General features: G+C 44.5%; 1 protein-coding gene across 4 annotated transcripts in view; it reads right to left on the bottom strand.

The window, feature by feature from the left end:
* The window catches only part of LOC105497363 (E3 ubiquitin-protein ligase RNF216), a 164,978-nt gene that overhangs the window by 20,243 nt on the left and 131,370 nt on the right, over positions 1-13,365 (bottom strand). For all 4 annotated transcript variants that reach the window (XM_011768359.3, XM_011768360.2, XM_071095354.1 and 1 more), the window contains one exon: positions 4,713-4,935. In XM_011768359.3, coding sequence (XP_011766661.1) covers positions 4,713-4,935 — 223 coding nt within the window. The remainder of the gene's footprint in view (positions 1-4,712; positions 4,936-13,365) is intronic.

The following is a 13,365-nucleotide window of genomic DNA, read 5'->3' as shown; positions in this document are numbered from 1 at the left end:
CTCCTGAGGATAACCTTTTCTTTTTTTTCTTTTTTTTTCTTTTTTTTTTTTTTGAGACAGAGTCTTGCTCTGTGCCCCAGGCTGGAGTGCAGTGGCACGATCTCGGCTCACTGCAAGCTCCGCCTCCCGGGTTCACGCCATTCTCCTGCCTCAGCCTCCCAAGTAGCTGGGACTACAGGCGTCCGCCACCTCGCCCGGCTAGTTTTTTGCATTTTTTAGTAGAGACGGGGTTTCACCGTGTTAGCCAGGATGGTCTCGATCTCCTGACCTCGTGATCCGCCCGTCTCGGCCTCCCAAAGTGCTGGGATTACAGGCTTGAGCCACCTCGCCCGGCCGAGGATAACCTTTTCTAATTAAGTGGAACTCCCAGATCAAGGACACGCACTACATCTTCTGATTTGTACACCGTAACTGCCCACTATGCCCAATTACAGTGTAGGAGATGCCAACAAATCTGAAAATTACCTACTAGCAGCCAGGTGCTATTTTCATTTCCATTTACTTGATTATTAGGGGTGGCTGTTAGTCAATTCCACCAGATTGTGGCCAGGTAGAAAGGCAAGCAGCTTTTTTTTTTTTTTTGGAGACAGGGTCTTGCTCTGTCACCCAGGCTGCAGTGCAGTGGCACGAACATGGCTCACTGTAGCCTTGACCTCCCAGGCTCAAATGATCCTCCTGCCTCAGCCTCCCAAGTAGCTATGACGACAGGCGAGCACCACCAAATCTGGCTAATTTTTGATATTTTGTAAAGACGGGGGTCTCACTATGTTGCCCAGGCTATTCTTAAACTCCAGGATGCAAGTGATACTCTTGCCTCTGCCTCTCAAAGCACTGGATTACAGACATGAGCCACTGCACCTGGCCAGCAAGCAGGTTTTTTCCCTACTTATAATTCTTTTTTTAAACTTCCTCTGTCCATTTTTGAGTTGAGGTGAATAGACCATAGGGAAACTCCTCAGTATAACATCTTCCTCCACAGACATTCTGGCTGGGTCTGTAATGGCTACTACTTCCTATCTTGCTTGCAGTTGGGGAAGCATGTCATTAAGTTCTGGCTGATAGGACTGAAGAAGTAGTGACCTGTTGCAGCTTCTGGAAGCCTAACATTACTTAAGAGATAGGTAAGCAGTCTCTTTAGCCTTACTCCACCCCTTTGCTGCTTGCAATGTGGATTTATCAGCCAGAGCTCCTTTTCAGACAATGACCACATGTGATCTAGGGGTGGCAGAAAAGAATGCTGGAAGCAACTGGATCCTAGATAAGAGGTGCTAGACCGTCCCTGAGCTGTTCACCTCTGTACTTACACACAGAGGAAAAAGACACTTCTGTTTTTCTTTTTTTTTGAGATCCCAAAGTGCTGGGATTACAGGCATGAGCCACTACACGCGGCCCCACTTTTTTTTTTTTTTTTTTGACAGAGTCTCACACTGTCACCCAGGCTGGAGTATAGTGGCGCAATCTCAGCTCATTGCAATCTGTGCCTCCTGGGTTCAAGCAATTTTGTCTCAGCCTCCTGAGTAGCTGGTATTACAGGTGTGCAGCACCATGCCTGGCTAATTTTTACATTTTTAGTAGAGACAGGTTTCACCATATTGGTCAGGCTGATCTCGAACTCCTAACCTCAGGTGATCCACCCGCCTCGGCTTCCCAAAGTGCTGGGATTACAGGCATGAGACACTGCGCCTAGCTTTAATTTTTTTGTTTTAAATGAAATGGGGTCTCGCTATGTTAACCAGGCTTGTCTTGAATTCCTGGGCTCCCGCGATCTGCCCACCTTGGCCTCCAAAAGTGTTGGCATTATAGGCATGAGCTACTGTGCCTGACCCTTTCCCCCAGTTTTTCATGTATCCCTAATCTTTGTTTATGATGTCATTTGCCAGTGAGAATTTATGGTTTTTTAGTCTGGCCTTGATGTAATGCTTCTCTTGATGTAATGCAGGAAACCTTCTCTTCTCCAAGATTACAGAAGCCATTCCCTTCATGCTGCCCTCTCTCTCTCCATGTAGCAGCTAGAGTGACCTTGGAAACATAGCCCCCTACAATGCCCTGAAATGGCTCTAATCACACTCCAGACCTGAGGCCGGCCTCTGGGCCAACGGCTGTCACGTCCCTGTGGCTCTCCACCTACAAACCTCACCTGCTTTCTTTCTGATCCCCAAACAGGCCCTATGTGTTTGATTTCCTTGCCAGCCTTGCTCCTCCTCTAGGTTGCACTGCAAATTACTCTGGCCCCCATCTATTTAAAAGCTGGCCTCCCTCCTCCCACCCGACCATTCTCTACTGCATCACCTGTTCTTCTGACATGGCATTAAATACTCCACAGATTCTTGTAGATTGTATTAGACCATAAGCCCAATGAGGACAGGGGCTTTTCTGTTCAGACTAATTCTGGCAACACTGCACAATTAAGAATTAACAGATAAAGGCTAGGCACAGTAATCCCAGCACTTTGGGAGGCCGAGGCAGGTGGGTCACGAGGTCAGGAGTTTAAGACCAGCCTGGCCAACATGGTGAAACCCTGTCATTACTAAAAATACAAAAATTATCTGGGCGTGGTGGTGTGTGCCTGTAATCCCAGCTACTCAGGAGGCTGAGGCAGGAGAATCACTTGAACCCAGGAGGTGGAGGTTGCAGTGAGCCAAGATCGTGCCACTGCACTACAGCCTGGGTGACAGAGCAAGACATGGTCTCAAAAAAAAAAAAAGGAATTAACAGATAAATACACCTATATAATTTCTCCAATGATTTTAAATGGCATTTAAAAAAATCACACATTAATTTCTGTTTCTGGTCTCTATCTTGTCCCTTTGATCTATTTGCCTATTATTATGTTCACCTAGGTGTATTAATAGCTTTACAGTAAAAAGTAGTTTCATTTTCAAAATAAGTCAGTTTTTAAAAATCCTACTGAATTTAGATGTGAATTGCATTAAATTTCTAGGTGACTTTGGATAGAGGTGATCTCTCTGTAATACTGAATGTTTTCTTAGAGGACAGGAATGTTTCTCCACTAAACACTACCGAGGCTCCCTTCACTCTTCCCAGTGAAAGCTGAGAAGTGCCATGTGTCACCAGGCCTGCCTCCTAGTGGCCTTGGTCTACTCGCTCCAGGTCAGCAGGGAGCTCACTGTCACATGCAATCGCCTTTTGGTAAAGATGTCTTCTTGCATTATGACATTATTCTGACCAGGTGTGGTGGCTCATGCCTGTAATCCCAGCACTTTGGGAGGCCGAGGCAGGTGGATCATCTGAGTTCTGGAGTTCGAGACCAGTCTGGCCAACACGGTGAAACCCCATCTCTACTGAAAATACAAAAATTAGCCAGGTGTCGTGGCATGTGCCTGTAGTCCCAGCTACTTGGGAGGTTGAGGCAAGAGAATCAGGAAGCATTTGAACCCGGGAGGTGGAGGTTGCAGTGAGCTGAGATCACGCCATTGCACTCCAGCCTAGGTGACAGAGCAAGACTCTGCCTCAACAACAACAACAACAACAACAAAAATCGTTATTCTTATAGATCAGCTTTGAACAGTGTTTGTGCTTGTTTTTAGTTTAAAATAATTTTAAGAATTGATATTTTTTTTTTTGAGACAGACTCTTGCTGTTGCCCAGGCTGCAGCGCAGTGGCATGATCTTGGCTCACTGCGAGCTCTACCTCCCCAGTTAAAGTGATTCTCGTGCCTCAGCCTTGTGAGTAGCTGAGATTACAGGGGCGTGCCACCATGCTTGGCTAATTTTTGTATTTTTAGTAGAGACAGGGCTTTGCCATGTTGGTCAGGCTGGTCTCGAACTCCGACATCAGGTGATCCACCCACCTCGGCCTCCCTAAAGTGCTGAGATTACGGACGCGAGTTACTGCGCCTAGCCAAGTTTTCCTTTCTTTACATATAAAACACTTATAAATAAAAGTACTTAGAACAGTGTCTGACACATGGTAGGTGCCCAATAAACATTAGCTATGACTGTCTCCAGTATCTACTATACCTTTTACTCTCTTAGCTAAGTGCACTGACTAGCAGTTTCAGAACATAGGATTGCTGATGTTATACTTGACTTTATTTTACTACTAAATGTATGCTAACATCTGTATTGAAATTTGGGGTCTAAAAATATTATTAAGGAATCATCTTTGTAATACTGTATTTTTAAAGCTTAAATCAAGAAGAAATATTTGATTTCTTAAATGTCTTTTCACCATCTACAGATACCATATAATGATTTACGTTAATAGAGGTTGTTAATATTAAACCATCATTGCATTTCTGGAACAAACTCACTTAGTCATGCTTTATATTTGCTAATATTTTATTTAGATAATTTAAAATCTAGATTATATGTAGGTCTCATAAGAACATCTATAGTTTTACTTGTTAGGGCTATCTCCATCAGGCTTTGGAATCAGTGTTATGCTGGCTTTGAACAGATACATGTATAAGTTTCCTTACTTTGCTCTGGAATATTTCAGAGGGCATAGAATAATTTTATTTCCTGAAGAATTAAAAGAATTTGCCTACAAAACTGTTAGGGCCTGCTGCTTTGAGCAGCATGAGTAGCAGCTGATACTTTCTCAAATTTTTTCTTTGGTTATCAGTCTATGTAATTTCCTATATTCTTTTCCTAAGTCAAATTTTGTTATGTATATTCAAAATACTTGTCATAAAAATATATTTCTATTTTCTCCCTATAAAGCAATAGCCAGCCATGTGTCTACTTACAGTGGGATCGGTCCAGAGAGAGCACCTTGAACACTCTTGGCAAGGGGCTCCTGGGGAGCGGGGATGTTGGCAGAAATGGTCATATCCATTGATAGAAACTCGACAGAGGTAGCACATCTGGGCACCACAGCGGCAAGACATGCGGTTGCAGCCTTCAGATTTGATGAGGCCAGTCCCACACTTGTGGCATTTTCTAATGCGGGCAGCAGTCATTTTTTCTTCACTGAAATAAGAAAATATAATTTGGAGCTGGGAGGGACAATGAGGAGGAAAAAAATATGGCCATTAAACATTTATTTATTTCCACATAAAATGATCACTTATGGCTTTTTGTGACATTAAGCAGTGAAAAGAGCCTAGGTTTTGGAGTCTGAAAACTGCTTCAAAGTTTTAATTCTATGATCTTTGGTAAATTATTCACCTGCATGGAGACTCAGTTTCCTCATTTTTAAACTGTGAAAACACAACTTTCTCATGGTGTTTTGAGGATTACAGACGAAATATAAAGCACCCTGGCACAGTGCCTAGTAATTGGCATTTAGAAAAGGACTGCCCTATTTGTTATAGGAATCCCTGTAGGCTTAAAATGGAGAGAAAAAGCTGAGCATGGTGGTGCACGCTCCGTTCCGGTGTAATCCCAGAACTTTGAGAGGCCAAAGCAGGAAGATTGTTTGAGCTCATGAGTTTGACACCAGCCTGACCAACATGGTGAAACCCTGTCTCTACTAAAAATACAAAAATTAGCCAGGTGTGGTGGTGCACACCTGTAATCCCAGCTACTTGGGAGGTTGAGGCAGGAGAATTGCTTAAACCTGGGAGGTGAAGGCCGCAGTGAAGTGAGACCGCGTCACCACTGCATCCCAGCTTGTGTAACAGAGCGAGACTCCATCTCAAAAAAACCCCCAAAAAACAAAAAACCACACACACACACACACACACACTGTCAAGGAGACAAAATTTAGATAAAGTGCATTTAGTACTATTACCTTAATGAGTCACCTTAGTAGTACATCTGTTTATGATTTTAGTTACTCAGCAACTGTGAAGACACTACTCAATGTTCTATGACTCAAGGTTGTACCTTTTTTTTTTTTTTTGGGATGGAGTCTTGCTCTGTTGCCTAGCCTGGGGTGCAGTGGCTCCATCTCAGCTCACTGCAACCTCTGCCTCCCTGGGTTCAAGAGATTCTCCCACCTCGGTGTCCTGAGTAGCTGGGATTACAGGCACCCACCACCATGCCCGGCTATTTTTTTTTTATTTTTAGTAGAAATGGGGTTTCACCATGTTGGCCAGGCTGGTCTGGAACTTTCGACCTCAGGTGATCCACCTGCCTTGGCCTCCCAAAGTGCTGGGATTACAGGCGTGAGCCACTGTGCCTGGTCGATTTTTAAAAATTTTTTTTGAGACTCACTGCAACCCCCCGTCTCTACTAAAACTACAAAAAAAAAAACTAGCCGGGCGAGGTGGTGGGCACCTGTAGTCCCAGCTACTTGGGAGGCTGAGGCAGGAGAATGGCGGGAACCCGGGAGGCGGAGCTTGCAGTGAGCTGAGATCCGGCCACTGCACTCCAGCCTGGGCGACAGAGCGACTCCGTCTCAAAAAAAAAAAAAAAAAAAAAAAAAAAAAAAAAAAAAAAAAAAATTTTTTTGAGACTCACTGCAACCTCCATCTCCTGGGTTCAAGCAATTCTCATGCCTCAGCTTTCCAAGTAGCTGGGATCACAGGTGCGTGCCACCACACCACCACACCTGGCTAATTTAATGCCCGGCTAATTTTTGTATTTTTAGTAGAGATGAGGTTTCACCATGTTGGCCACGCTGGTCTCAAACTCCTGACCTCAAGTGATCTGCCTGCTTCGGCCTCCCAAAGTGCTGAGATTACAAGTGTGAGCCACTGCGCCCGGCTAGACTCAAAGTTCTAATGAAAAACTTTTCAATTTGAAAAGCTATGTGCCCAAACACAACTGCAATTTTCTACAGCACAAACCTCCTTTGTAAGAGCACCCTGAGACTGAGGTGTGGCTTTAAGTTGTGGCACTCCAGCTGCCTGGGGCTGGCTGACTTTCCCTGGGAAGCTGCTCAGGGAGAGAAGAGGCTGTAAAAAATTAAGGTTACAGTCTTTTCACGAAGGCTTGGAAAGACGGTCTACTTGCTTGCTCATCCTGGCACTGACATGAAATAATAATGAGTATGGAGGGAGAAGAAAAGGCTCCCCTAAAATGGACAGAGGAATACATAAAGCATGCCTGCAACTCAACATTGCTGAAATGTTCAAACAGCTATTCAACACTGCACATCTACTCAAATCCTTTGCTTCTGCATTTGTAAGTGTACTACTGGATAGGGCCAGAATGGAGTGTTGTTATGGGATGTGGTGACTACCTAGCCAGTAATATAAAAGTGAACAGTGAAACGGGGGAAAAATCATAGTTGATTCCTTCAGAGAAAAGGTGGTTTGGCAACTAGATTCTCAATCAGGCAGGAAACAGCCTCACAGGATGTGCTCCTGGGGCAGGACAGGAAGAGAAGCCGGGGCTGTGACTGTGGTTGCTGACCTTGCGCTCACACAGGAAGGCTCAGGGCCTCCTCTATGCAGTCAGCGACAGCCCGCACTCCTGTAGTTATCTGCGCTCACCACCAGCCAGCGTGTGGGTAACTCCTCTCTGGGAGCCGCGCCCTTCAGATCTTAGCCCATCCCCTTTGTGAGTGTGAGGATGCATGTGTGTATTTATTGTTTTGTTGTGGTAAAATGCACATAAAATTGACTTTTTAAACCATTCTAACATATGCAATTCAGGGATATTTTGAGTATTCACGATGTTATACCATCAATATCACCACCTAGTTCCAAGAGACTTTTAAAACCCCAAAAGGAAACCCTGTACCCATTAAGCAGGCATTCCCCATTTCTCCCCGCCCTGCAGCCCACAACTTGCTTTTGGGCTCTATAGATTGCTATTCTGAGGCTAGGCGAATGCCCATATACCTCTGATATTTCATAGGAATGGAAATCATACATGTGCTTTTGTGCCTGTCTTCTTTCACTGAGCGTGTATGAATATATCACATTTGTTTATTCATCAGTTGATGGATTATTTTTGCTTTTTGGCTATTGTGAATTGTGGTTAAATGAACATTCTTGCACAAATTTTGTATGGACACTTGTTTTCACTCATGTTGGGTGAGTACCGGAGAGTGGAACTGCTGGGTCACGTGGTAATTCTATGTTTAACTTATTGGGGAAAGCCAACTGTTAACTATGGTGGCTGTACTATTTTCTACTACCACCTCAATGTACACTAGTGTCATTTCTTCTATATCCCTGTCAACATTTGTTTTTTTCCACTGTTTTCATTATAGCCATCCTAATAGGTGTGAAGTGATATCTTACCATAGTTCAATTTGTATTTTCGTAATGACTAATGACGTTCAGCATGCTTTCATGTGTTTGTTGGTCATTCGTACATCTTTTTGGATAAATACCAATTCACATTGTTTGCCCATTTTTTTTTGAGACAGAGTCTTACTTTGTCATCCAGGCTGGAGTGCAGTAGTATAGTCTCAGCTCACTGCAACTTCTGCCTCCTGGGCTCCAGTGATTTCCCACCTCAGCCTCCTGAGTAGCTGGGAATATAGGTTAACGCCACCATGCTGTTATTTTTAAATTTTTTGTACAGACTGGGTTTCACCATGTTGTCTAGGCTGGTCTTAAACTCCTGGGTTTAAGCTATCTGCTTGACCTTGGCTTCTCAAAGTGTTGGGATTACATGCGTGAGCCACTGTGCCTAGCTGTTTGCCTGTTTTCTTCTCTTTTTTTTTTCTTGAGACGGAGTCTTGCTCTGTTGCCCAGGCTAGAGTGCAGTGGCGTGATCTCAGCTCACTGCAACCTCCATTTCCCAGGTTTAAGCGATTCTCCAGCCTCAGCCTCCCGAGTAGCTGGAACTACAGGCATGCGCCAGCACGCCTGGCTAATTTTTGCATTTTTAGTAGACATGGGGTTTCACTATATTGGCCAGGCTGATCTCGAACTCCTGATCTCGTGATCCACCCGCATCAGCCTCCCAAAGTACTGGGATTACAGGCATGAGCCACCGCGCCCGGCCTGTTTGCCTATTTTCTGATTGGGTCGCTCCCTTATTGCTTTCAAGATTTTCTATGTGTCTTTGGCTTTGAACAGTTTGACTCTGATGTATTGTGGTGTGGACTTCTTTTGAGTTCATCCTACTTGGAATTCATTCAGCTTCTTGGATGTATAGATTCTTGTTCTTCATCAGATTTGGGAAGTTTTCAGCCATTATTTCTTCAATATTCTTTCTGTTCATTTTGCTCTCTGTTCTCCTTTGGGCTTCCCCTTAATGTGAATATTGGTACATCCGATGAAGTTCTATAGGTCCCTTAGGCTCTATTCACTTTTCTTCATTCATTTTTCTTTCTGCTACTCCTCCAATTGTATAATTTCAACAGCTGTATCTTCAAGATCTCTGATTCTTCGGCCTGCTCAAATCTGCTTCTGAATTCCTCTAATGGAATTCAGCTCAGCTATTGTAATTTTGGGGTACAATATTTGTTGATTTCTTAATTTCTTTCTTTTTTTTTTTGAGATGGAGTCTTGCTCTGTCGCCAGGCTTGTGTGCAGTGGCGCAATCTCAGCTCACTGCAACCTCCACCTCCCAGGTTCAAACGATTCTCCTGCCTCAGCCTCCCAAGTAGCTGGGACTACAGGCATCCACCACCACACCCAGCTAATTTTTGTGTTTTCAGTAGAGACGGGTTTCACCATGTTGGCCAGGCTGGTCTTGAACTCCTGACCTCAAGTGATCCACCCATCTCAGCCTCCCAAAGTGCTGGGATTATAGGCGTGAGCCACTGCGCCTGGCCAGTTTCTTAATTTCTATCTATACTCTCTACTTGTTCATACACTGTGCTCCTGGTTTCCTTTAGTTCTTTGCTCATGGTTTCACCTGGCTTTCTGAGCATATTTAAGACAGTTGATTCAAAGCATTTGTCTAGTACACCCAACGTGTCCTCAGAGATGGTTTCTATCAACTACTTTTTTCCCCGTGAATGGGCCATACTTTCCTGCTTGCTTTATAAATTATTGTTGAAAACTGGATATTTTGAATATTATACTATGAGAAGAGCCTAGAAATCACGTTGCTTTTTGTAAGGTTTGTGATTGTTTAGTGACTTTTAAAAGTTATTTTTGTAAATTAGCCAAGCATGGTGGTACATGCTTATAATCCCAGCTACTCGGGAGGCTGAGGCATGAGAAATGCTTGAGGCCAGAGGCGGAGGTTGCAGTGAGCTGAGATCTCACCACTGCCACTGCACTCCAGCCTGGGTGACAGGGCGAGACTCCATCTCAAAAGAAAAAAAATAAAAATAAAAATAAAAAGCGGGGCCAGGCGTGGCGGCTCACGTCTGTAATCCCAGCACTTTGGGAGGCAGAGGGTAGATCATGAGGTCTGAAGATCGAGACCATCCTGGCTACCATGGTGAAACCCCATCTCTACTAAAAATGCAAAAAATTAGTCGGGTATGGTGGCACACATGGCACATATCTGTAGTCCCAGCTACTCGGGAGGCTGAGGCATGAACCTGGGAGGTGGAGCTTGCAGTGAGCCGAGATAGCGCCACTGCACTCCAGCCTGGGTGACAGAGCAAGACTTCATCTTAAAAAGAAAGAAAAAAAAAAAAAAGAAAACGCAGGGGACAGAAGAACAAGTTAAATAATACCATGGGAAACCAGCCAACTCTAGAAGACATTCTACAGGCCAATTATCCTTACTTTTTTCAGTAAGTGAATGGCATAACACAGTGTGTCGGGAAGAGAGAGTATCCTCATTAAAAGAGACTTAAGAGAAATAATTATCAAATGCAATGAATCTCGTTTGATCCTAACCTGAACAAACTAACTGCAGTACACATGTAAAGCTAATTTGAGATAATTAGCAGAACTGTGAAATTAGTACGAGATATCAAAGACTTAAAATTTTAATTTTAGTATCATTAGTGGTCATAAAGGTAAGCGCTATAGAAGAAAAATTTTTATGGGAGAAATGACATGCTGTCAGGGATCTGGATTTGCTTGAAAGTACTATAGCAGTTTAAAAATAAGAAATGGACGGCTGGGCGGGCGCGGTGGCTCACACCTGTAATCCCAGCACTTTGGGAGGCTGAGACGGTGGGATCACTTGAGGTCAGGAATCGAGACCAGCCTGGCCAACCACGGCCAACAAGGTAAAACCCTGTCTCTACTAAAAATTCAAAAATCAGCTGGGCGTGGTGGCAGGCGCCTGTAATCCCAGCTACTCGGGAGGCTGAGGCAGGGGAATCGCTTGACCCGGAAGGCGGAGGTCACAGTGAGCCAAGGCACTCCAACCTAGTTGACAGAGGGAGACTCTGTCTAAAAAAAAAAAGAAGAAAAGAAAGAAAGAGAGGGAGGGAGGATCACTCAAGCTTGGGGGGTCAAGGCTGAGGTGAGCTGTGATTGTGCCAATGCATTCCAGCCTGGATGACAGAATAAGACTCTGTCTCAATGGGGGAAAAAAAAGTTCTGACATTTGGCAGGACTCTGTGGCTCTTTGGTCCCAGTGGGGCTGTATGATAAGGCAAGTTGAAGCCCCTGGAACACCATCTCTCTAAAGAAAACATACCACCAGATTCCTTTGGGCATCTTCAAGACTAGCACCACCATCAAAGACTTGTAAGATGCAGAGGTGATGATTCTCTCATGTCTCTTTTTACTTTTCATTTGGCTTGTACAGAAGAATGGCTCTTGGAGGACAGTGTACTCTAAGCCTCAAAAGATGCTGACTAGATGTGGCTGCTGTTCCAGATGTCGTTTCTCACAACAAACAAACAGCCCTGGCAACTGGTATGCTGTGACTGATTTGGAAAATGCTTTTCCTGTCTGTTCAATAATCAGAGAACACCAGCAGCCAGTGAGGACCTTGATTATCTGTCATCCAATAGGATAACACACTGTTCTACAACCTGAACAACACATGCAGATAGAACCTGGTGAACAGGAAGTAGCAAGTATGGTAGGATGTATTAATATGCTACATGAATGCCAGAAGGTGAGAGAGATATCCCTTGAATGTAGGAATGTGTAATCCCTATGAAGTTCTGGTGGTCTGGAGGTCAGGCATGTGTATCATGATATCCCTTCCAAAGCTAGACTCATGATAGAAGCATCCTCTATCACTAAGGAAGAAGCCCAACATTTGGGAGGCTGTTTTTGATTTTTGGAATCAACATATATCACATTGGGATGTTCTGCTCTTATCCACTTACTGCTGATTTAAAAGGCTGCCAGGTTTAAATAGGACCCAGTGATGGGCTATGTGTGGCAGACCAATATGCTGAGTGGGACCCAGTGACAGGAATGGACAGGACACTCAGAATGAAGGCTGTGCGTTGTAAGTGATTCTCCTTCCAAGAAACATCTCACAGCCTGCTATTGAGTCCTGGAGCAGTTCAGATGCCTGACCACAGGGCTGCATTCCTTCCTGGAGGCCTGAGGAGAAAGTATCTTTGCTGCTCATTTGGGTTGTTTGCAGAATTCAGTCGTTTGTAGAATTCAGTTGAGGTGGTAGGACCAGGGTCCTACAGGGTTGGTGGCTCACACCTGTGAGCTGGGTTGGTGGCTGTCAGCTGAGGGTTGTTCCTAACTTCTATAGGCTGCCTCAATCCTTGGCTCATGGCCACCTTCATCTATCTTCAAAGCCAGTAACGGGGGGCGGTCAAGTCCTTCTTACGCTTGTCTGACTCTTCATCCCATACTAAGGGCTCTCTGCTTTTAAGGATTTGTAATTAGACTGGGTCTACTCGGATAATCCAGGTAACCTCCCCATCTCAAGGTCCTAAACGGTACAACCAAGGGCAAATCACATGGGCTCAGTTGCCTCATCTGTAAGAGAAGGATAATGGTATCCACCTGTGCTGCATACTTGGGAAACTGCCCAAATTGCCATTGCCCACTTCATTTTCTGAGTACCAAACTCCTTCCATATCCATTATATTTAAACTGGACATAAAGTCACCCAACTACAGGCTACATATGGTGCTTGCCTTGCCCATGTGATAATCTAGACCAATGTGGTACGAGCCGAAGTGAGATATATGTATATAATTACTGTATCACTCACAACATCAAGAAAAGCTGCCTACTTGGCAACTTACCTATTTCCCACTTTCTTTAGGTTTGAGTGTAAATGTGGCCACAATCTAGTTATAATCATGCAGATGAGACCACCACCCTCAGGGAAGGGTAAAGCAGTTAGACAATCTCTTTTTTTCTTTTTTGAGATAGAGTTTCCCTCTGTCGCCCAGGCTGGAGTGCAGAGGTGCGATCTTGGCTCACTGCAACCTCTGCCTCCCTGGTTCAAGCAATTCTCTTGCCTCAGCCTCCTGAGTAGCTGGGACTACAAGTACGTGCCTACCACTTCTGGATAATTTTACTTTTTTATTTTTTGTAGAGATGAGGTTTTGTCATGTTGCCCAGGCTGGTCTCAAATTCGTGAGCTCAAGCGATCCGCCTGCCTTGGCCTCCCAAAATGCCAGGATTACAGGCCTGAGCTACCACGCCTAGCTGTGAGACAATCTCTGAATAACATCAGGAGACAGATATGCACCCTCAGCTGCATGGC

This window comes from Macaca nemestrina, chromosome 4 (genome assembly GCF_043159975.1).
Source record: "Macaca nemestrina isolate mMacNem1 chromosome 4, mMacNem.hap1, whole genome shotgun sequence".
NCBI lineage: Eukaryota > Metazoa > Chordata > Mammalia > Primates > Cercopithecidae > Macaca > Macaca nemestrina.
The sequence above is the reverse complement of the archived record's forward strand: the minus strand, read 5'-3'. Positions and strand labels throughout refer to the sequence as shown.